Source organism: Haemaphysalis longicornis, unplaced genomic scaffold (genome assembly GCF_048455015.1).
Source record: "Haemaphysalis longicornis isolate Haplotype H1 unplaced genomic scaffold, Haemaphysalis longicornis Haplotype H1 scaffold_13, whole genome shotgun sequence".
NCBI lineage: Eukaryota > Metazoa > Arthropoda > Arachnida > Ixodida > Ixodidae > Haemaphysalis > Haemaphysalis longicornis.
Window position 1 is genome coordinate 33,201,891 of NW_027526233.1, and position 25,784 is coordinate 33,227,674.

At 47.9% G+C, this 25,784-nt stretch overlaps 1 protein-coding gene across 1 annotated transcript in view; it reads left to right on the forward strand.

Annotated features, from left to right (window-relative positions):
• The window catches only part of LOC144163769 (lysosomal alpha-mannosidase-like), a 54,577-nt gene that overhangs the window by 987 nt on the left and 27,806 nt on the right, over positions 1 to 25,784 (forward strand). Inside the window, exons 2-3 of the mRNA XM_077694494.1 lie at positions 1,311 to 1,460; positions 4,306 to 4,502. Of these exons, the coding sequence (XP_077550620.1) occupies positions 1,311 to 1,460; positions 4,306 to 4,502 (347 nt within the window). The remainder of the gene's footprint in view (positions 1 to 1,310; positions 1,461 to 4,305; positions 4,503 to 25,784) is intronic.

A 25,784-nucleotide genomic window follows, 5' to 3' on the forward strand; every position in this document is an offset into this window, starting at 1 on the left:
TATACACCGAAGGTCTTTCTGCATCTTTATTGTTTTATACATGGGATGCACACATTGGGGAACGACGGCAGGAATTCTAGCGGCGATATTAAATGCGTAGCATTCTTTGTCAAGTACTCCACAGCCAGGACCGTGAAATGCCCTGCATTTTCACAACAGTGCAGATTTGGCGGAAGCAACGCTTCGAATCGCTTTAGTAGCGTAACTGGAGATAATTGTCCGAACTGAACTTAGAAAAAAAAACGAAAAAAAAAACGGTAGAAACAAAAAAAGTTATAGAAGCTCAGGAAAGAACGGAGCAACCGTGTAACGCCTTGCGTCTGGACAAAAATACATAATTCATGGTGTTCACATATTTACAGATGTAAATGCTGGAACAAAATAATGGGGAAACCGAAAAAGGCAAAACATAGAAAAAATAAAAACGTGAGAGTGACTTTACAAAAAATTTGGGGAAACTAAAAAATGAAAAAAAAAAGAAAATATTCAAAAATGTAACAGTGAAGTTACGAAACCAAAAATGTGCGTGTTTTACAGCTAACTTACAATATAAGTACAAAAATAAAAAGAGCCCGAACAAAAAATTGTGAAAACAGGCCAACCTTAAAGCGCCTCGAATTTGCACAAGAAATGCATATTTGGCAATATTGAGGCGGTTAATTGCTACATTAATGTAAATGTACCTAATTGGCAAGAAGAAATTGTGAAACTATAAATAAATAAAATAGCCCAACCTATTTGGTGACTGATAGCTAATTCTAGCTATAAAAATTTCCAATGAAGACAAGCGGCGTATGAATCATGTGCATATTTGACGATTCTCCGAATTACAGCAATTTTTTTCCGTCACTTTCTTCGAGCCGGTTTCAGTCCCCTAAAACTGGTTCACTGCATAAAGCATTTCTCGCATAACAGCAGAAACTATAAAACAGAGTTTACATACGCAAATAATTCTGGGAACCGTCGCATGGTTCGCTCACGTTAACTTTGTTTACAGCGAAGTAACTGTTGAACATATTTGAGGAAAAAGATCAATGCTTAAGGATAGGAAGCAATGTTTTTTATCAAAAATACACCACGCGTAGCCTCTCTTACCAAAACAAATTAAAAGATATGAAGAACCTACAGTGCCCTAAAGTAATTCTGAGCACTGAACACTCTAAATTAAACATTCTAACTTGTAATAACAAACTACCTGAGGTTTAGTGGTGTAATTACCTCCGGCGATACGTCGGACGCGCTCACACCACAAACTACGTTTGCGAAACTGTGTCTGAAGACCTCCAAAGAAAAAGCGCACTGCTTCGCAGACGTGCAAAAAATCTACAACACTACGCTTGGAACCTTGGACAAGAATCCGAGCTGGCGCTATGTGTCTGCCGAGAACGTCTTCTCCTCCCGCTGGTGGAATGAGCAGTCACACGAGACAAAGGAAAAAGTGAGACAACTTGTCCGCTCAGGTGAGCCTTTCTCTGTCGGCAGTTGCACTTGCGTAATTTGGATTGCGCGCGTATAGGACAGTGTTGGTGATCACTGTCAATGAGTTGCGACTTCCATGGTGACTGTACCAAACGTGTGACGGAATGAAGTTTAGAAAAGTTGCATTCAATACATTCATTTTTAGTACTCTGAAATACCCGTAAGCAAAAAACAAATACAATTGTCAAGCTAGCGCACAAGCAGTGCGGTCATCTCACCCCTGCCAAGCAGTGGGGAATGAACGGCTCGACGCGAAGAGAACGTAAAAAGGGCAAGCGATTGATTAGACAAACATCTAAGCAGAGATTCGGGTCTCCGTGTTGAAAAATGGACAGCTTTTGTTGCGAACCTTGGGTCTTCAGGTATTCTGCTATGTTCGTGTGTGCTTGCCCCATTCCACGGCGTCACTGTATGGAAACCCGTATGACAACTCGACGACAACGAAATTATGGTAACGTCCCGGTGGCCATATGTGCGACATTTCGCATGAAAGCGGGGCCATTTACAACGTACCCAAGGAGCATTAGACCAACTCTGCAGCTACTATTTACTATCTACTATCTTGAGTAGATTTGTTAATAACAGACGCCTCTCTCAAGATTATTGGCGGGGAGATGTTTGAGTGGCGCCCCCTGGCTCTGACGTCGGCTTAGGGACTCGCGCCGTTGTCGTCTGCTACACTCCGCTTGTGGGAGGCAGCAGTGCCTGCGCTAGAAATCCTCCGCTTTGATGCTGCTGTGCATTGAAAAGCATATTTCTAGTAATTGAGTAATTTTTACAGGCTTCTGACACATCTCAATAATTTCAAGCTGTGTCCCCCACCCGTTTGCAGCACACGAAGAGAGAGACAACTTTCTTCAGGGTATCGGTCAGAAGATCGGGGGTAGCTCGTCTTTTCTAGCTTATTCGCGAGGTTCAACGCTCAAAGCTTTTCGATAAGTCTTCAAAATGCGTACGCTTCCCTACAGTATTTTTGAGATGCTCTTATGGAGACTCAACTGTCTGTAAAGCTACGCACCAAGCACCGGGGCCCTATTCGCTCATCGCACAGCAGCAAATAAAGCGGCTGTCTTCTATTCTTTCGTTGACTTGTACCAGATGAATGTTTTTTGTTTTTTTTCTTTGCCCGATGCATTCATTTTTCTGCACCGTCACGAACGTCTTATTAGTAGGTTTGGGGTAGTTCGGAAAGCTCACAAAGATCGTGTGGATATTTTCTTCAGGCTGTATGGCATACATTCCCTTCTTCACAGGTTGGCTCCTTATGACTGCGTGCAAGAAGGTGTATATTTGCAGCGTGAGTTGTTTATTGACATCGAAATACAAAGAGAAGGTTCGTGCTAAGCCACCGCGATCGCGCCTCAGACAACGTTGTGCAGAGTACTCGAAAGCGGCTTTGGTGCTCCGAATTTCTATCGTAACCATCGTTATAATAACGAACTGACTCTCAACCCGAGCAGTTACGACATGATTACGGTGTTGAAGGCTTGATATAGTCGCTAACGAACGCAATAACTAGTATACGTGCAATATAACAAGACACAAAACCGATGAATATTTCCAAGCAGTTTTTATTGTTCTCCAGCTTTTATTTGCAGGCGTAAAGAACAAAATTGATCTTACTCTCTTGTTCTGGACTGAGGACCCGGCCCACTAACCATCTCGATTTTGCGGTTACATAAAGTTTTCTCCTCTTCGTCTTCCTCCTCTTGATTGCAGCTTTCCTGTAACGCATATCTGAATATTGAGAAGATATGGCTGTGGGAAATGTAACCAAATATCCCTCCAGCTCTGAACAAACATAGTGTTACTGTATTTTTACCGTAGACGGGGCTCGTTTTGCTCAATAAATCTCCATACTGGTTGGAAGCCAGTAAAAAACCAGCACGCGCCTATACACACAATGGGTTATTTGGAACTCAGCCTACAGTTTTTGTGGCCCATAGTGCATGGCGGCACACTTCAAGCCACGGCAACGTAAAGCGATGTGATGCAATACTTTCGGGCGTTCGTCAAGGTTGCAAAAACTGATTTACCTTACATGCGATTACCGGGAATCGTAATGCCTTCTGCCAAAGCCGACAGCCGTGAAGGCCTGGAATTTGCTTTGGTCTTGTATTTTCGTTGTTGTTGGATACTAGCAGCTGGTTGTTCCCTTTGTTCGAAACATTGCTCACAACAGAAGCCGACGCCTAGCACCGACTCTTCGCGTTGCGCACACGACCGGCTTCGCAAAGAATGGGGCGACGCCGGCAATGTTTCTTCGGTATCGAAAACTATACGTTAAATCACACCTTGAGCTAGTGTAGGCCATTTTAAGTATATTCTTATGATAAAAAGTTACGCACACGCAAAATGTGGCGCGGACAAGCATCAGACGTCAACCGAGCACAAAGAAACAGCAGGGAGAGCGAGCCGGAGTGAAGCAGACAAGTGCAAGAATCCCTAAGCCGACGTCACGGAGGCGCACTTCGCAGCGCCGCCCGTGGTCGCGCTCACCACCAATACGCCTCATCACTTCGATATGCACTTCCACGTGAACTAGTTTTAAATAGGCCCCATTTTTAAGATGAGCAGGGTCGAAATAAACGTGTATGAATGTCGTTTTCTTAAAGATCGCCGCCTTCAAGGCTCAAGAGAAACAATATTTGCTCATACCTTCCGGCAATTTTCTTCCACCTCTCACTGGTGGGCTAAAACTCTTCGCTCGTCATCCGCCTTCTGAGAATAGAATGGCTCGCGAATTTTTATTTGCTTTACCACTTGAATGGTTGATACTATTCCAATCTTCAGCTTATTCATGCAGTAGCAGTGTCGACACTGCAGGGCAGCTCCAGTTTGTGGGCGGTGGCTGGACGCAGAACGACGAGGCGGTGACGCACTACACGGCCATCATCGACCAGATGACTCTCGGCCTCCGCTTCCTGAACGACACGTTCGGCCCACAGTGCGGGACGCCCAGCGTGGCCTGGCAAGCCGATCCGTTCGGACACACGGCCACCCAGGCAGCGCTATTCGCCAGGGTAGAGATTCCGTTCCCTCGAGAGTGCAAGCCCGGCATTTCCTTCGCGAACTCAGCGTCATCTGCTGCTCAGCCTGCAACGCTCCTTCTACTCCTTCATGCAACTGCTAAAAGAAATCCGCAGTTCTAAACGCGAAGGCTGGATAGGCACGCTGAGCCTATAGTTTCGTCCGAATCACACTTCTGCCAAATGATCATTATTCTTAAAGACGTCTGTGACGAAAATGATTCTCGCCCTGACTTGTATCCCCTGATTATTACTTCTTTACTGTTGCCCCCGTTTTAAACCAAGTGCACATATTGGTTCATTGTGTTTACTTCTGTTTTTCATCTGTAATCAACTCATTTGTAGGTGTACGTAGTTGTAAATATGTGTTGTGAGCATCATTTCCCCCATCGGCATGTAGCGCAATAAATACCTTGTGGACAACACAAAAAAGAGCCTCAGTAGCTTAGGAGTAGAACCGTCGGTTCTGGAACGAACGTCTCAGGTTCGAGCCCCAGCGGTGCTAATTTTTCCTCCCCAAGGCCCGTGAATTTTCAATGCGTAGCATTCTCTTCCGAGTACCCCCACAGCCAGAACCGTACAACGCCCTGCATTTCGACAATAATGCAGATTTTTCGGAAGTTCCACCTTCATTCGTTATTCTGGTTTTAGCGCACCGCTGCCCCTGCATCTGCATTTATATCTTTATTTTGTAGGCTTCGTTGTGTCAATGCTTCTCTTCGAGATGTGCAATATGTGCCCCCTTCCGTTTCCTTTTTCCCTTTGCAACGTGCATATAGTTTTCTTTCTGCCTTTTTGATGTGCATATATTTGACCCTACTAATTATTCTCAATTACGTTCTTTATGTCGCAACCAAGTAAAGTTAGGAAGTTTATAAAATATTTCATGTATTTTGCCCCATTTGTCCTTTTTTGTGTACTCTGTAAACCACTCCTCCCTACAATGCTTTGGCAATCGAGAGTAAGTGAAATAAATCAATAAACAAATAAATAGCGTAAATGGAGATAATTGGTCAGAGAGAATTTTGAAAAGCCAAAAAAATAAAAATATATATAACATAGCGAAAATGGCGAACAGTGTAATGGCCTGCATTTCCACAATAATGAATGCAAATTTCGCAAAAAATTCCTCCTTGCATCGTTTTAATATCGTAATTAAAGGTAATTGGTCAAAAAGAATTTTGAAAAACCCAAAAAATAAAAAATAAAAATTGCGAATATAACGAACCGCGCAACGAATGCCCTTCATTTACACAAATATGCAGATTTTGCGGTAGTAACACGTGTAATCATTATAATAGCGTAAATGGAGGTAATTAGTGGGGCAGACTTTAAAGTAACCAAGAAATTTGGCTGTGAAGAACACACTATCTGTACAAACGGCATCATAATTCTAAGCTTTAGTAGACCATTCTCTGTATTTCTGCAGAGTTTTATTATTGTAAAGTGTTCCCTTAACTCCATTCTGTGCGTTGTTTTTTTATATATAAATTAGTGTGATTTGGTATCTTTTAGGTTGTTTCAGGAGTGTGGCGCGGCATATTTACACGCGTAATAAAAGGGACCCTGCAACACTTTTTCAACTTTTTTTGAAATCTTGAATTTACAGAACGTAGTCAACCAACTCCCCCAGTAATAGATTAGGGGGTTGCAAAGTACCTCAGCCAAAAATTACTGTTCTATGCCGATCAGATAACTTGGAAACTCGCTCAAAAGTATTTTTCTCTTTCCCGGTCTTGAGGTTCTTGGACAGCCCGAATTACGTCACGGAGTCAATGTTGCGGCTGTTGGCCGGTTTTCCTTCAGTTGCAGCAATGAACGCTTTTCGATAGCAACTTTAAAAGGACCCTGCAACACTCTTTGAGCAGTGCAAGTAAACCTGCGCGACGTTTAGATTAACCTGCCAGGAATACCTGAGCCAAATATTACACGTGCACGTGAAGCGGTGAGCGCGCAAATCGCTGTGAAAGACGCGGAAAAACCAACCGCGCTCTCTTCAGTTCTCATTATGCACCCCTGGCATGGCCTAAGCGACGTCACTGAGGCCATGGCTGTCTGATCGGCTGTCACTGGTCAACTTCGCGGCTAATTTCTCCCATTTCCGCCGTCGTCATGGCTGTGTACGAACCTCTTCTATGTCTGAACCTGTAGGCAAAGTTTTGCCGTTTCTTTTGTGTTTTGAGTGCGCGCGGAGTTTGAGTGGCGAGCTCAATACTACCCTTTCAACGGGACCACTCGACTACAAATGTTCATTGCTTCAAAAACGCCTGACCAGCCCGAGCACTTGCTTGCGAGCAGGCACCTATGCCTGCCTTTTTGTGGCACCAGACCGGGAATAGGCGCCTCCACGTTGCGGAGAAAAGGAGAAAACTCCCCGGCCTGTGACATATCGAAGGAAGCCGAAGAGAACGCTGTCAGCCGCCCCCCTCTCCAGGAGAAAGCGCGCAGCTTTCGTCGCGTTGTCCGCGGTCGAGTTGAGAGGAAACGATTATGCGAGATTTTTCATCGCGCTTAGTTTCGGTGATATTGAACGAATTTTCAATAATTCTTGATGGGAGGAGATTGCTGAGACAATAGACTTTACCCCAAAATACGTTCCTAGTAGTCAATGGCAACTGTTGCAGGGTTCCTTTAAAAGTAAATCCACAAAAACAAAGCAGAAACGGAAGGCGTATCTGGTGCGACGAGCAAATCACGCATTGCCACTCCGTGCTGGTGATAACTGTAGCTTTCGCAGTGCTGCCAGATGCGAAGGAAAGAGTGAAAGCGTTTATCGAAAGTGTTCAGGGCCCCTTAACGTTTTCCACCGCACCAGAAGTGTCCGGTTTGTGCCTATCTCGGACCGGAATATCGCGGTGGGGGCACAGAGACTGATCGTTTATTCGTAAAACGACGAGGCGTTCAGTATATCGTGTAAACAAGCGAATTACGCTGCGGCGTGCTGGAGAGGTGGCGAAAGTAATCGGGTAAACTCACGTTGTACCGAAATTGCTTTATTAGAAGTTTTTCACAAGGCCAACTGAACGCCAAATCAACAGGATGTTCAACTTGGCTTTCGCCTTCACCTTCTTAGAAAGGTCCAGGCATTCCCGTAAGTTTAAACCGTCAAGTGTAAACTTCGCCCCCGAGTGAGGATTCCCCAGAGTTGTCGTCTTCAATGGAATTACCATTCTCAATGGAAGAACTGCTTGCGGCACTGACCTCCATCAAAAAATCCACGTGCCCAGGTCCGGGCGGAGTTACTTATACAACCCTGTTCCATTTAGGCGAAAAGGGGAAAATGTTCCTCCTAAACATTTTTAATCGCTCGTGGGAGACTGGCCGTCTAGAGCCAAAATGGAAACACGCTCGCATTGTGCCTGTTCTCAAGCCAGGGAAAATTCCAACTGCCATCGACTACTACCGTCCCATAGCCCTCCTGAGCTGTGTAGGCAAGCTGATGGAGAAGATGGTGCTTTATCGCTTGGACTGGGATCTGACATTCAGAAATGTATACCCGTCACAGATTTCTGGCTTCCGCAAGGGTTGTAGCAGCATCAATAATGCCATCGCGCTTGCAACCAGAATCAAACAAGCCAAATATAGGCGAAACATCACCATTCCGGTGTTCCTGGACATCAAATCAGCCTATGACTGCGTAGCGCATGAAGCTATTCGCTCGGCTATGAAATCTTCAGGTATCGGAGGCCGGATGTATGCATATTTATCAGAATACCTTTCCGATAGGTACATCTATTTGTCCACAGACAGCGGCGACTCAGAACCATACAGAGTGACCCAAGGTGGTCCTCAGGGAGGGGTGATAAGCCCCACGCTGTTCAACATCTCCATGATAGGCCTGGAGAAATGCTTGCCGCAGTCGGTCGAAATCTCCCTGTACGCGGACGATATCTGCATATGGAGCTCTGCCTGTAACAGGCATGTGCTACTATCGAGACTGCAGCGAGCAATCGACTCCATTGCAGCGTTCTTGGCAGCACGAGGATTGGAAATTTCGGCAAGCAAATGTACAGCGTTGGCTTTTACGAAGCGGGACCTCACGCACTAAGGGCTCATTGTTGGAGGCAATGACATCCCATACGTTTCCAACCATAGGTTTCTGGGGGTGACATTCGACAGGTCGCTCACCTGGTCATTTCATGTCCGCCATCTCAAGGACAAGCTCTCATCAATCGCGCGCATATTCCGTATGCTTTCTAGTAACTCCGGCGGTTGCTCTGTTAACTCTCTCCTTCGGCTATACGAAACGCTCTGTGTCGGTTTGGTACGTTACAGCATACCTGTATTGGCCCCTCTCTTTAAAGGAACGATAAAGGCTCTAGAGTCCATGCAAGCACAGATATTGAGGACCTGCATTGGTGTCCCGAGAACTACCTCGACCGTGGGAATACTGACGGATTGCCGACGCCTGTCACCCTTGGCTCTCGGCGCGCAGGAGCTTCTTCGCGTGTGACTGCGGATTGTGGCCAGGCAATGTGATCACCCTTTAGCACCAAGTTCGGTCCCTGAAGTGCGTGACTTCCTGCCTCATCATTACCAGCCGCCAGCTCTCGAGCAGCTGCATCGAGCAGCCTGCACGCGTGTGGGCCATCTTCACGGACTTTCGGGCTGCACTGCAATGTTTGGCGTCTTTCCCCAAATATCAGCTTGTGCTTGATGTACATTCTTTGCATCTTCAATCTCTGCAGGCGCGTCATCAAATAACACTACAGTGGGTTCCTGCCCACTGCGGAATAACTGGAAATGTGAAGGCGGACGCTGCTGCATTCATAGCGCATAACAAACGTGGACCACAAGTACCGGTACCATTTTCTCGGAAAGATGCTTCAGCACTTGCATCCAGTGTGACATGGAGCATGCAGCGTTCGATTTGGACAGAGGCATCCCATCATTACGTGCCCCTCCACTCTATCGCCCCGCAGTGTAACTTTAGCATGCTACCTGGAATATCGAAGCATGATGAAGCAGTACTCCACCGCATGCGGTTGAACGTCGCCTACACGCGATACCACTGCTACAAAATCAATCAGTCCACCTCGCCTCTGTGCCCACAGTGTGGTGTCCGTGAAGATCAGCAACCCCTCATTTGTGACTGTGCGCGATTTAGTACTCAAAGAGGGTGCCTTGCAGTGTCTCTGGGCCGGCCGTTCTCCGTAGGACTAGAACTGAGAGACGTATTAGGTCCCTGGAATTCTTCCAAACGTGCCTTTCGTGCCACAAAAGCTTTACTGGCCTATCTAAAAGCCACAAGCCCTGATCAGGCTTTGTAAATACAGTCGAACATGGATATATCGAACACGGGTATATCGAATTATTGTCTATATCAAACTTGTGAATTATCCCCTCGAACATTCTGTGTAAAAGTATAGGAATTCGTACGTTTATATAGAACGGTATTTTTCCCATTTGGTATATCGAACACCGCCAAAGCTGGAAGGTGCTCTTCGGCGGTCGCTGCACCCCCGATTTCCGCGGTCGCTTGGTGCCTTCGCCGAAACCCAACAGGGCCAGAAGCCGGGGCTTCGGAGCGTCACACTTGCCTTCTCATGAATAACTGCTCGGCCAACCATACCACGTGCGAGCTCGACAACATCGAGCTCAAGTTTCTGCCTCCGAACACAACAGCCAGGCTGCAGCCGCTCGACCACTCGACTAAGTCGTACAAGGTTGGGTACAGGAGGCGACTCCTCGATAGGCTTTTGATGAACCTCCGCGTGGGCACCGAGCTTAAAGTTGACCAGCTGGCGGCCATACACATGATGACGAGTGCCTGGAACAGAGTAAAGCAGAGCGTGGCCAACTGCTTCCGGAAGGCAGGCTTTGTGACGGCCGAACATTCGGAAGCTTGCGAAGACGGCGACGACGACGAATAGGGCGTGGACGACACGTTTCGCGAGCTGTCGTTCCTTTTCCCGGCTGCTGTTCCAGCCGGACTGTCTGCTGGCGACTTCGTGAACGCTGACAATAATGTTTAGGCTGTTGAGAGCGTCGGTGACGAGGATATCGTAGCTGTGGTTGCAGGAACCCAGGCTGATAGCTCGAGTGGCGAAGATCGTCCGGACGAGGATGCGGCTACACGATCGTACTCCACCGGTGAACTGGCGGCTGCGGTCAGCTTGATTCTACGTAGTTGCGGCGACATGGGAGGAACTGGGCTGTGACACCTGGATAGCCTCGAGAATATCGAGACCAGCGTCTTTAATTCCATGTACAGGACGAAGAAGCAGGCCAAGATCAGCTATTTCTTTTCACGCAAATAAAGCATCCTGTTGTGTCGTTAGTGCCGAATTAGTTGTCATTCTTGAATGCGCCGATCGGTAAGTGGCCGTCCGCCACAGCTGAGGTCTCAGAGCCCACATTTTTTATATCGAATTTTTCATATATCGAACTATTTCGCAATCCCTTTGGAGTTCGTATATCCGTGTTCGACTGTAGTTGAAATCATGTGTTCCTCTTCGTCATTATAATCATCATTGTCACAGCATTCATCTGGCGTAGCAAGGCAGGCGGTTTAGCTCGGCTGACATCGCCAGACTCATTAAACAGTGATCTCTCTGTCTCTCTCTCTCTCTCTCTCTCTCTGTAAACTTATTACTACCTTGCATCGCGTGTCTGTCGCTGTATGTTGGAAAAAACCAAGTTTCGCTATGTAGCGAAAATATGGCGCTATATAGCGGAGCAACTGTTAAACACGGAGTTAATTTTAACTCGCGTGGCGGAACATGGTTGCCGCCAAGGCCTCTGGGTCCGGGCTTACAAGGTTCGGGCAGCATTGCGAGAAATCATCTCACGGAACCTTGACAGCTCACGCGCAGAATGGCACCACACTGTGCGATTGATTGCCAATATTTTGGTTCCCGTACGCCGGCTCATGGCCTGACCATTGGTTTTGGTTAGCGCAGGCTTCGTCACTCTTGCACGGCGGCTGGTGGTTACTTTGGCCGTGACCTCGGCTGTCTCCTTGCAGATGGGCTTCAGTAGCCTGATGATGGGACGGATATCCACAGATCTGAAAGATGAGTGGAGCGAGTCCCGACGCATGCAATTCATCTGGGAGGCCGACGACCCACAACAAGGGAAGGTCTTGACTTTAAATATGTGCGGTGCAAACTGAGTAATACGTGCGCAAGAAGGTTATACGCCTCGAGCGCTGGCGCGCCTGTAGGGGCGCCACTGAAATCTCCCTAGCGGCCCGTTTCGGAAGTAGTCGCGGGAGGTTCCGGCCCGCTCACCACTGACGCCGCTGCTTTTGCGACACGTTTACTACTAAGGTTTGCCGTTTGTAGGCGTTGTAAATACACATTTATTGGAGCAGTCACTCTGTTCGCACATGTGGTGTATTTACGAGAGTGTAAATGCTTCGGACGCGATCTTACTGCGATACATTCGGTTGGTTTACGAGTGCGAGGCGTGGGTCGCAGGCCGGCGTCGCGAAACCGGCTTATGCGTGGAGTTGATTGTAAATTCACTGCCCTGGAATTGAGTAACAATTTCTCCGTAAGCAGTGTTTCTTCAGGTGGACATGCTGTACGGCTATACACTACGATGTAAATGGGTTTTGTGTGCTTACATAATCTAGCGAAGCACTCATACCTTACCCCGCCAGTTACGCTTTATACATCAGACATTGATCACTGCTCTGGACAAGCCAATGGGGCGTAAATTTCACGAACATTCTACGAAATAAGCACGATGTATATTCTACGCTGGGATCAGAACACGACAAATCATTTAATGCTGGGTCGTCATGTCCCGAGGTCAGCGCTGGCAATCGATCATCTGCTACATATATCTCCCACGAGCAGCGCGGAGACGGGCTTACAGAGTAATCCGCAACCACGTCTAAACGCTTCTTCGAAGCATCGTCATGTGACACAGGTATAGCCTGCAGAATCTAGGAAAAAGTGAAATCAGAGGGCCTTATCAGATACCGCACTCTTCTAACGACACCGTTTATCGCTTGGGAACTTACGTACTGTATACTTACTGTAAACTTCAAAAAATGCACCCGCCGAGTGATGAGCTGCTCGTTGGAGTCGAAAAACAAATGGAAAGTGAACACGCAGCTTGTGTGTGTGTGATTACTAAAACGTTCATTCCTTGATTTCGCTCTGAGTCTGTACACAACGATAGTTACCGTAATTACCCGATTCTAACGCGCACTCTTTTTTTCGGAAAAACAGGCCGAAAAATCGCATGCGCGTTAGAACCGGATACGAAACCGAAACTGCCGAAACAGCTGAAATTTTGTTTCACCCATCGCCATCGCCATCTCAAGATGGCGCCAAAGTTTTAGCAACATGGATGAAGAAAAATGTTTAGCAACAATTTTTCGGATCTAGGCGCCTAGCACGCCTAGGGTTTTCTGTCAGCGTTCACACAAATCTTCGAATTATTCTACTTGCACGCTTGATAGCAGCAATGGCAGCAGCGGCAACGAAGGTGCGCCGCTTCCGCGGCTTACGAGCCACTCCCACACGTTCACAACGAGCGGTTCGCTGAAGCGTGCGCCTTTGGAGAAGCTGGCGGGATGGGCGTGCGAGGCGTGGGCCACGATCCCATCGACCATGGTTGAACATTCGTTCAGAAGTGTGGCATCGCGAACGCGCTTGATGGCACCGAGGACGAGATGTCGCGGTCAGCGAAAGGAGACAAGGAGCTCCCGGAGAGCGACGAGGAGTGAGATCCGCGAGATTACTTCGGGAAATAAATCGCCCGTTTCTCTCGCATTCGTTTTCTTGCCCACAAAGTTCCGTGCGTGTTACAATCGGAGGTGCAAGTTTTTTAATTTTTTTGCCTGGAAAATCGGGTGGGCGTTAGTATCCGGGGCGCGTTAGAATCGGGTAATTATGGTAAGCGTCCCCCTTCTCCCACCCTCTTGTCTTGCGAAAAATTAGTGCATTTCGCATCTAGTTGGTCTAATGTGCACTACATTGCTTAAGTTTCCACAAACGTTTTTAGAGTTTCCGAAGCTGCAGTTCTGTTTCTTCCGGACTTGGCAGACCATGCAATCATTTTTCCGTGGTTTCATTAACTTTCCTTGTTCCTTGCTATAAGGCGTGAGTGGGTAAATATTTAACGAACCACCTCCCAGGAATATACTTAACATTTTCGCGTGGCATGTATTTCCATAAAAGGCAAAAGTTATTGCCAGAGATTGGGTAATCACATCGCGGAAACATTTTTTGTACGACGTATATATTCGAAATAAAGCCGCATTCGTTGTCCACGCTGCAAGACACCAACCTCTCACTGTTCCAGTATCAGGTCTAAACGAGGCGACAATAGAATTCACTTGTGCCTGACGCATTCCGAGGTGACAGTGAGAATACGCTGCTGCCGTCGCCCACTCCCGTAGACTAGAAGCGCGCGGAACTGCGTCCCCGGTTACTTCTTGTTGGCGTTCGAGCATTCTACCAAGACGCAGCCGTTTTTTGAAGTGCCCTAAACGTACCATTTGCTTGCACACATCGCCATAACAAGTTGTTCAGGGCGCGGAAAGGGAAAAAGAAGCGAAAGAGTATCAATCCACTGCATCAGACCCAATCAGTCACGTAGCGCTACACCCGTAAGCGCCGCGGAGAAGCGGCGCCAGGCGGCGCAGCGATCGCGAAGCTCGTGGTGTATATCCAGGCTGCCAGGGTTTTGTAGCCGCGCATACACTCACTTTGACTCATACACCACTTTAGTCGCTCTGTCTATTCACAAGCTCTAAGTGAAGACTGCGAAGACGACTAGTTGTCATCTCGCACAAAGTTGCCCGCCTTTGAGCTCCATTATAATTGTCTGAGTCTGTTCCCACAACGTCTGATAATTCAAACACCCTTAAAGTGCCAAGCCTACACTATAATGAACGCACTAGATTGGTATACTGTTGACGCATATCTCGAACTTTTCTAAACCCTTACGGAAAAGGCAGACTTTATATTATTCTTCCAATTAATATTTCGTAACTCCTTTATTTTCGTTTCTTTGTATTAGTTTTGATAGCACTTGATTGATTGATTGTGATTGTGATTGATTGGTTGATTAATTGATTCATTGATTGGTTCATTGATTGATTGATCGATTGATTGATTGATTGATCGATTGATTGATTGATCGATCGATCGATTGATTGATTGATTGATTGATTGATTGATTGATTGATTGATTGATTGATTGATTGATTGATTGATTGATTGATTGATTGATTGATTGAGTGATTGAATTCGTCACAACGCCCAGTTCTATACGACTCCTCAATACAACTTCACTCAGCGGCATATGCATCTCTCTCGTTTAAGCAGACGCAGTCAAAACACGCGTCCCACCCTCCTACCTGTTTGTTACTGATGTTGATGGCACAATTGCCGCTAATTTCCGCATATCGTTAATTTAAGCATGCAAAAAAGGCCTAACTAGTCGTACCGCTTAAAAAAACAGGTCAGCATTCAACGTACTTCCAATGCCATTTCTTTTTATGTCCCAGTTTTGGTATTTTTTTAACCACTGCGACAGCGAAAACAACGTGGAAGCTGAGTGCCGTTTCCTGATGACCTCGACATCACAATGCGGTCTCTGTACTTTTCACAGGGTCTGTGCGTGGCCATCTAAGCTCGCTTGACCTGCGCTGTTCGCCGTGCAGGCGGTGACGGCACGCATTTGTTGGCGTGGGTGCCCGCAGACGGTTACGCATCTCCGGAACCGCTTTGCTTTGAGAGACGGTGTCCATACGATGTAAGTGGGCGAAGTTTCGAGAAGCGTTGTTCGTTTCTCTTGGGCCGGCATAGCAATCAAACGGAAATATCTTGAACTGGGCCATGAACAAAGAATGTACCTTTGTTCGACGCGAAAGTACTTGCCTCTGGTAATACACTCAGCTCCATCTTAGCAACGGAAAAAGTTCTGTAGCCAAAAAAAATGCAGGAAATTCATGCGTGTTACATTTTCTTACGTACGATTTTAAGCTGCTTCTCGCAACAACACCGAGGAATATTCTTACGACCCCTGATATGCTTTTTTTGTAAATAATTTTTGTACTTCACCACAGTAAATGAATGAATGAATTATTTACCTAATTAATTAATTATTGTTGAAAATTTTCAAATTTCGCGGGTGCAGTGAAGTAATACGGGCAAGAGTGACGTATTATGGACAAGCATTAAAAAACATAGCAGTGGGTTAACTGCACGATTGCATTCCTGAGATGCGACCACACGGAACTACAGACCCCGCTATAATCGCGCAGTCATCTTTCTGGCGCTGACCTACTCTGGCGGCCGCCCACCGCATTACGATTTCGAGACGTCATAGAAAAATTGCCAGGAAAAGGCGGGAAAGTCACCCTGCTTCACACATTAACATTATTATCTCCATTGCTTGTTTGAAGCTTGCGACAAAGCTGGTATCGTTGTCATTGTAACAAAGCAGTGTTTGCAATCATCCAAACTTGTATTTTGTCTTCAAGGCCCCTTCACCTTCCCGTCATGCACCTCAGGCCTTCAACTCGCCACTTTCTACGTTTAACGGTATGCAAATGATACGTCGGGCTTCAGCAATAGTAAGAAACCAGCAGTAATAAACTGAAATTTATCTTGTAGTTTCCTTTGATTCCAAACTGCTAGGGCTCTAAGCGAGTTTCAAATCAAAACGTGGCTTGGGTAGCTATTGAAAACCTGGCTTGGGATGCTTATGAAAGTACTACCCGCCGCGGTGGCTCAGTGGCTAAGGCGTTGTACTGCTGAGCACAAGGATACGGGTTCGCTTCCCGGCCGCGGAGGCCGCTTTTTTTATGGAGGCGAAAAGCAAAAACGTCCGTGTGTTCGAGATTTCGGCGCACTTTACATATCACCAGGTGGCCAAAATTATTCCGGAGCCATCCACTACGGCGCGCCTCATCGCCTGCGTTGCGTCGGCGCGTTAAACCCTATAATCAATCAATTATGAATGTACTTTTAAAAGCTTCCCGAAGTATTTATTACAAAACAAGTTCTTACAAAGCATCGCTTTGATTTCCGTTGTGTCACTATAAAAAGGCATTTAAACATTGTAACTCGCTCTTACGATCAGCTAAACCACCAAACCATACAATGAATAAAATGAAGCATAATGAAAGAAAATACGACAGGTCCTTGAAGCACTGGAAGAACCAAACACTTTGCCAGTTATTCTCGTTGTTAGTTTCCCCTTTGTTATCGATTCGCGAAAATTTGCTATCCCCTGAATACAAAAAGACTCCAAATGTATTAAACGCATTTGCTTCTCTTACCGCTTCCATACTCCTCATCATAATTCAGTCAAACCGTGCCCGGTAACTCGTTAGTAGTTCTTTATTCGTTGTATTCCTTGCGGTGTTCGTCCTCTACAAAAGTGTTTAAAATACTGCAGTAAAAAATTAACAGCCATCCTATTGCGCCCGCCCCCCTTTTAGATAGTGCATAACCAAGGGCAGAATTCAAAATGTTGTTTCCCACACCTTAATGCATACCGCTTGTAAGCAGGACACCCACCCGAAAGACAAAAAGAGGGCCCATCTCCCCGCGAAGGGGACTCGAGTAAATGCGTCGCATAGGGGGTGGGTGTATTGCGTTAACGTTTAGTGTTTGGGTAGTTGGTGGTAGTGAATGCGTTGTATCAGCAGCTTCTTGACGTAGTTTGAATGAGTCAAGGATATAAGGCGCGTTCGTAGCCTCCCAATCTGTGTCGGCTTTGTGGCGCAGTGGGTAGAGCACCATGTACCTTGCGTTCCGCCCGCGGGGTCGTGGGATCGAAACCAGGCGCCGGTAAGTATTATTTTTTTATATAGTGTAGGGGAAGGGGTGCGGACCTGTTGTTGAGAGCGAGGAGGGTAGCGTGATGCGGAAGAGGATGAGTGGGGGAGAGGGAGAACCTGGAACGACTGTTGCGGACGCCGAGGCACGCCGACAACGCCGGTTGACATCGTGAGTTAAAGAAATGCTCTGCATTTAAAAAACGCGGCCTCAGTAATTCCTTTACCACGTCAAATACTGCCGTAACGCACTTCCAGGTTAGAGCTGCGTGTGTAATCTGCCTGCGATACACTTCTAACCTGACCTGCGATTTTATGCTGCGAGACACGTTAGTTGTCTCCTTTTCTTTGATTTGATTGGTTGTGCGGGTTTAACGCGCCGACGCAACGCAGGCGATGAGGCGCGCCGTAGTGGAGGGCTCCGCATTAATTTTGACCACCTGGGGATCTTTAACGTGCGCAGAAATCTCGTACACACGGGCGTTTTTGCTTTTCGCCTGCACCAGAAAAGTTGTGACCGCGGCCGGCAATCGAGCCCTCGACCTCGTGCTCATCAGCACAAAGCCTTAGCCACTGAACCACCGTGGCGGGGATCTCCTTTTCTTTATTGATGGTAGTCACTCTTGCGCTACTTTGGTCTGTCCGACCGTCCGTCCGTCCGTCCGTCCGTCCGTCCGTCTGTCTGTCTGTCTGTCTGTCTGTCTGTCTGTCTGTCTGTCTGTCTGTCTGTCTGTCTGTCTGTCTGTCTGTCTGTCTGTCTGTCTGTCTCTAGCCGCCAGGTCAAAGTTGAACGGACTCTTGAGCGAGATGTTTATGTCGGCAAAACATTTTAAATCGTGTAGTTCTTGAAATATCCTCTATATTTGTCAACATTGTTCAGCAAAAAAGTAATATTAGGCTTATTAGAGGAAAACCGTCCCTATAAAACTGGTGTTCGCAGCGTTATTTGATTCTAGCGCTAAGTCCCAGCAGTGCCGAAAGATTTAGCGGCAGCAGTGTGAAAGTGGCGAAATTGATCGCCCCGAACCTCCAATGGGTGGACTTATCGTCACTAAATAAAGGTTTTTAAAGTATCGGCACTTTTTTCTGTCATTGTTATGTGCCGCCGGGATTTTCATTGGTCTGTCGGCACCACGTGATATTTGTTTACATATGGGCGCAGCCATTTTGTTTCTGGGTGCCTCTTCTGTCTCTCTCTCCCTCTCTCTCTCTCTCTCTCTCTCTCTCTCTCTCTCTCTCTCTCTGCCGCGCGGACGGTAGAGTGGCCGGTCACGCTCTACCCGTCACAACCGGCAGCGGTTTCGTTGGGAGAGATGGCAACACTGCAAGCCAGAAACCAAAATGACACTTCTGGATAACCCGCCGCGGTGGCTCAGTGGCTAAGGCGTTGTGCTGATGAGCACGAGGTCGCTGGTTCGATTCCCGGCCGCGGCGGCCGCTTTTCTGATGGAGGCGAAAAGCAAAAACGCCCGTGTGTACGAGATTTCGGTGCACGTTAAAGATCCCCAGGAGGTCAAAATTAATCCGGAGCCCTTCACTACGGCGCGCCTCATCGCCTGCGTTGCGTCGGCGCGTTAACACCTACAATCAATCAATCAAGACACTTCTGGGTGCACGAAGTGCCGGTACTCTTAAGCGTAGCTTATTTAGTGACACTACGTGGACCGATTCAGGAAGGGAACAGCGCAAGAGGTGGGCAGATGGGACAGGAGAAGCAGTTACGTTAAGCAGGCAGCGGAAGACCATGATCCTCCGACGACATTTGCAGTGACGCGAGCAGAGAGCAGATGTGCGGCCAGTATAGTTTTTTTTTGCACCGCGTTTTTCGCTTTTGTTTTTTGACGCCGATTTTTCACCATCGCTTTCCGATAACTTTTATACTACCTCCTCACCATTTCCTTTTTTTTTCTTTGTGTAAGTGCGTTTTGATGCTTCCTGGCGTGTACCCAATTTTTTGCAAATTTTGTTCCACTAATCGCTTTTATATGCAATGGCTTTAGAGTTTTGAAGAAATGTAGGGAAATTTTCAGTGTTGTCTGGTACTGTTGAAGCAGTCCTAGGCATATTCATTTCCCTTTCGTTTCGCTTTTTTTTATTGCCAGATTTGGCTATTGGTGGGCAGATTGGGCTTGTTGGGCTATACTGGGTGACTTGTTGCTTAGTTTGGTTTCCGTCGGCATGTTTTTTTTCTGCTTTTCATTGTGTTTTTCCTTTTGTCTTCCTCTGGTGAGGGTGGTGTCTAAGATAAACATTTTTCATTTGCTTAGTTCATTCTTAGTATTTTTGTATTTTTCTATTTTTACTTCTTTTATTTCCCGCGACCGATAAGTTTTATTTACACTACTTGAACGAATAAATACGTTAACTTCGCTAATCACCCATTCGTGTGCAGATATCTAAACTGCGCGTGTATGCGCGAGTGTGCGCATGCGCGTGGGTGTACGTGTGTGCGTGCATGTCGTGCACGCGCACCAAAGCATCGCGTCTTTTTTTTTTTCTATTTGCAGACTACGCAGCTGTTGGAAACAAGAGCGCCTCCCGATCTCGTCAAGTACGGCATACGACAGGTGGGGAGAAATTCGGGCACACTTTTCTCATCAGAGGCTACGCGACAAAATAAACGGAAAAACAGCAGAAACTACGCTAAGGTCGCATCATTTGGAGCGTACGTGTTTATTCTACTCCGAATGATACTCCAGAAAAGAGGTCTACCTGACCGGAACGCTGCCTGCAAGCTTGTTGATACCAGTGAACAGTTCTATATAGACGGAACGGCAATGTTTCTGAAATATTGAATAACGGATCCTTTGAACAATGAACCATATCCCACAGGGCACGCAATGCTCCAAGGCGCGGTGCGGTGTTGCGAAAGCAAAAACGAAACTTTCAGACCAAACTTTCGCTCTTCATTCGGCCGCATGCAATGGCTACACCACGAAGGTTTATATTACTGCGGAACGAAAGAAACTGCTACCCTAAATGCATTCACAACAAGAGGGAATTAAATTTCACTCTAAATTTTTTAACATTCGAGAAATGTGTAGGTCAGATGGCAAACCCCACTCCCCTAGGCGCGGACTGGATTTCTGACAGGCAGTAAACGTAAAAGAACCCGCGTAAATTCGACTGGGTTAACACTAACCGACTTTGCGTGCTTTTACTTTGCCCAAAATAATTCTTACCACTCCACTATGCCGTGGTTCACATATTATGGCCCAACGAACACTCAAAAATTTTATTTATAAAACTGCTGTTTGTACAACTGGCTGTTCGTGAACGTTTTCACTCGACGACTTTATTTCCGCATACAGACCCGCCGTGGTGGCTCAGTGGCTAAGGCGTTGCGCTGCTGAGCACGAGGTCGCGGGTTTGATTCCCGGCCGCTGCGGCCGCTTTTCTGATGGAGGCGAAAAGCAAAAACGCCCGTGTGTACGAGATTTCAGCGCACGTTAAAGATCCCCGGGTGGTCAAAATTAATCCGGAGCCCTCCAATACTGCGCGCCTCATCGCCTGCGTTGCGTCGGCGCGTTAAACTCTACAATCAGATCAGATTATTTCCGCATACAGCTACGTAGGGATGAAAGCGGTGATAAATAGCCTTCCCGTTCGATTCAAGTCCCTTACGTTACCCTAATATTTGTTTAAAGCGAAAGCATTCTTAGTGGGACCTATGGCATCCCGCCAAAGAACTAATGCATTTCCGCATAGACCAGTCGGTCCACTGTTACGAATGACCCCGCCGCTGTGCTTCCTTCAATACTCCTCGGCTGTGCGGCGAAGCCTCCACTACGTGCGCCTTTCAAGCAGGTGCTCCCTGTCGGTCACTCACGCTTGCAGCCGACAATTCAAATGCGTCGCTACACGTCTGGATCACAGGCGCCTCGCTGTCGGCGCGATCAAACTTCGATGGCGTGCCGACGCAACACGCGGATACCTGTCCCAAGGACACGGAGGCCCCGCTCCCGGGCGGACACCTCCTCTCTTCCCGCTCTCGGACTCAGTGTGCGCTGCTACTACCGACTGCTCCCGAACTCTGGAAAGAGTGTTGTGTGTGTCCGTGCCGTTAGTGTCGGGTGCACAATCTAGCGGGAACGCTTGTTTTTACCATTGGCGCTTCGGGTATAAAAAGACCCCCCCCCCCCCAAGCGCTGTAGTTCATTCCTGTTTCAGCAGTGAATCAATGCTGTCACTCTGCTCGAGTCCTGTGCTGTAACCTCGCCCGTCGGGGCATTGTTCTTTGGCTTCGGCTCATCTCTCGCTATGAAGTAAACAGTTACGTTTGCCTACGGCTGCTGGACTTCTTCACGGCAGCAACATTCGCTGGCCGCTCGCTTCAAACCACGCTACCAAACGTATGTCAGAGGCGATGGAGCTCGGCCCGGGTTGGCCTTCCCGGATGCAGCAACGGGTTGTCAGCGGTGGGATGACAACTTTGCAACAACTGGTTGGCAGTGGTCTGATGGCAACTTCGTAACACCTGGAGCCAGCGGTGCTAGATCCAACACCACGGACGTCGAGGCAGCTTCGGACTTCGCAGAATTCACGCCGGTCAATAGTGAGTTCGGGACTTTTCTTCACTGAGTTTTACCAGGCTTCTGAGGATAGCTGGTAGGACGTGTGTTTTTGTCATGTGGGGTATTCGCGCAAATCAATTATGGAGCAGTGGGAAAGCAGTGCTCTAGACCGGCGATGAATTTGAAAGCGCTGAAAAAACCGCAATTGTTAGAGCTTGCAAAAGAGTTGCTCTTGGATGTTTCGGACGCGCTGATAAAGCCAGAGCTGATACAGACTATACTCGCTGTTGGGGCTGACGGTGACGATCTGTCTGAGTGCATTGAGATAATAAATGGAAGGGAGACCGCTAAACGTCAGGCTGCCGAGGCTGAGCACCAACGCAAGCAAGAGAAAGAAGAACATGAGAAATTCCTACGGGAACACGAGGAAAGAATGCCAGAGCAGAAACTCAAAAACGAGGAAAAGATGCGAGAGTACGACCTCTAGCTCGAGCGCCTCGAACGGGAAAGAACGGAGCTCGAGGGAGAGAGACTCCAACGCGAGAACAAGAAAATAGAACATGAGATTCAACTCAAGTGGTAAGAAGTGAAGCCTGACTTAGAATTGTTGCTCGGAAAAGACCTCGGTTGCGAGGAAAGCACCGTGCCAGCGCTGCCAGTAGCAGACGCTCGGGAGCGCGAGTCCGAGGCGACGGTTGCGGTCCAGCAGCACGGCGAGGTGACTAAGAGAGATAGCGGAGATAGCACATTTCCGGGGGCTCACGAAAGAGGGCAACGTAAGTTCACTAAGGGCGGAAATGTGTCTGTGTTGGATTCGGAGATCTCGGCAAAATGTTTAGATGGTTCAAATTCGCGGGAGGCCTTGGGAACGGCTACCGATCTTAACATGAACATTTTGCGAGATAGCGAGGTTTCGCTGAAACGCGTAAACCCGAAGGCTACCCAAAGGCAGCAGGAGTCCGCTGAAACGGAGGTTGTTTCTACGGACGGCAGTTCAGAAAAGAGCGACGTTGTGGCAAAGCCTGCAGTAGATGAAGCGAACGGTTTCCACGGCTCAGTTGGGAGTATTGACGATCCCGCCATTTTGCAAGCCGATTCCGTCCTGCCACCAGCTCAGGTAACTGACCTCGAGCAACGGTCCACGGAGCTTGTTGAGTTTCCGGTGATGCCGGCGGCTAAGCGATCTTTTGAGACAGGGCAGGTTGGTTGTAGTGTAGTCCTGACAGTGAGAAAGGAGAACGGGAACACGCTTCCGTCTTCGCGTGCTGAGGCTGTTGCCGAAAACGCTATGGACGACGAGGTAGGCTCTGTTGGAAACCACGAGGTGTCTAAAGAGCACGTCGTGCCCTTGTCACTCCAAGCTGATGCTCCCGATGATAGGCCAATATGGGCTAACCTAGTTGAGATTCCGGTGTCGCCTGTGGCTGAGCCGAAGTCGGGAACCAACCAGCCTAGCGGAGAGACTGTAAACGCGCTCCGATGTCCGCTTGCCGAAGGCGTTCGTAAGAAGCCGAGGAACAAGTAGAAAGGAAAAACTTCCGCGCGTACTTCCCGCGCGTGTTTCAGTGCGGGCACGCTGAGGGGCAAAGCCGTGAGCTCGCATCGCATCACGGGAAAACCACCTCCAAGAAGGACTGCGCGCCTCTCGTTCGTACGCTGGAAAATCTCGCTCACACCTCAGCGCGCTCGACCTTCGTCGAAAGGAATGACCAATTTCCTCTCGACCGGTCGCAGCAGCTTTCAGAGAACGGCTAACCTAAGGTTCGATTCAAAAAGGGGAAAGCTCAGGGCAATGACGAGAGCTTAAATCGCAGCTCTCAGCGCTAGATGTGGCCTGTAGACGCCTGACTTTCTCAATTTCATTTTTTTCCTGAAGCAGGTTTCGCCCTTTACGATTACGTTTATTTTTGTGTGTTACATTTCCAATCACGCGAAATGTAAAGTTTCAAGTTTGTGTGCTTGGCTAAAGGACTGCTGGGCTCAAATATAACTAGTGTAGTTATTAGCGTATTTTATCGCAACTAAAAGCCTGGTAGAGCTTCAGTGTGGATTTGTCGTCGCACTTGCCGGCGATGCGGTTGTGTCTTCCTGTGTTCTGTTGCTTGCATGACCAAGCCAGGGACGTTCTTAAGGAGCCATTTTTCGTCCAGTGACCGGACCTGGTGAAGCTCCAGCACGGTGTCGTACATCCCAGGCCTGGAGTCGAGCTTCTGGCGAGCACTTCTCTCCGAAAGCATCCCTCCGGACAACGGTTGAAGACCGTTATTCATCGGGATCGCGGACCCCCGGCGGAGAAGCTGCTACGAATGAGCCCACCGCTGTGCTTCCTTCAATACTCCTCGGCTGTGCGGGGAAGCCTCCACTACGTGCGCCTTTCAAGCAGGTGCTCCCTGTCGGTGACTCACGCTTGCAGCCGACAATTCAAATGCGTCGTTACACGTCTGGCTCACAGGCGCCTCGCTGTCGGCGCGATCAAACTTCGATGGTGTGCCGACGCAACACGCGGAGACCTGTCCCAAGGACACGGAGGCCCCGCGTCCGGGGCGGACACCTTCTCTCTGCCCTCTCTCGGACTCAGCGTGCGCCGCTACTACCGACTGCTCACGAACTCTGGAAAGAGTGTTGTGTGTGTCCGTGCCGTTAGTGTCGGGTGCACAATCTAGAGGGAACGCTTGTTTTGACCATTGGCGCTTCGGGTATAAATAGACCCCCCCCAAGCGCTGTAGTTCATTCCAGTTTGAGCAGTCAATCAATGCTGTCACTCTGCTGGAGTCCTGTACTGTAATCTCACCCGTCAGGGCATGGTTCTTTGGCTTCGGCTCATCTCTCGCTACGAAGTAAACAGTTACGTTTGCCTACGGCTTCTGGACTTCTTCACGGCCGCAACATTCGCTGGCCGCTCGCTTCAAACCACGCTACCAAACGTATGTCGGAGACGACGGAGGTCGGCTCGGGTCGGCCTTCACGGATGCAGCAACAGGTTGTCAGCGGTGGGATGACAACGTTGCAACACCATCCAAAAGCTCTGATAACATCTCTGGACACACAGCGCGGGTCCAGAGTTACTTGAAATGGTTACTTGAAAATCGCAAAAAAGGAACGCTTCTAGTTAATACCAGTCATCGATAATGAAGAAGGAGTACGGTAACATACCTTTATCTCATAAACCACGTATCGGTATACGTTTAGATTATTCGTAGATACGTTGCTTAGGGCGCGAGAAATCGTCGCATGGGTTCGTTTCTCGTTTGCGATTTAGGTCTTTGAAGCTTCGACGATCGATTGGACGCCCTTTTAGCGAACGTTTTGACGCACTTTTGGCGAAGTTTTGACGTTAGAAAGCTTTCAGCGTTCAGGTTTATCTTCAACTTCCTTTGGGCAGAAACAGTAATTTCTTTTTAAACGACACTCTTTTGTAAGGAGAAATAAGATGTGTTGGCAAGCCCACACCATGTGGTAGGCAGCATTAGGAGTAGGGCAGAAGTGGCAGTTGAGTGGGTATCAGGTGGGGAATATAGAGTTTCTCCAATAGGACGATACGACGGTACAGCAATTTTTGTCAAACGTATCATGAACGAGAAGCAATAACGACTTACAACAAACACACTGCTCATAACGTTGAAGGGGTCAGCCGCACTAACTTTCAACGAACTTCCTTCTACGTTTCTTGTCACTGAGTTTTTCGTTGACCCTTTATCCCACTTAATTCCCACTTAATCCCATTTAATCCTACGTCATTTAAAGGCAAGTCTCAAAAGCAGTGCTTATAGGGGTCCTCATCATCAACAACAGCCTATTTAGGTCCACTGCAGGACAAAGGCCGCTCCCATTGTTCGAAACCTGCTTCTGTCCTGCCCTGCCCGTCTCCCGATTTTCTTATTTCGTCTCTCCATAAAGTTATTGGCCTTCCCCTTCTTCTAGTTCCGTCTCGCAGTATCCACTCTGTCGCCCTTGGGGTCCACCTTTTGTCAGTTCGTCGTACTATACTCGGGAACAAGGTAAGAACGACAA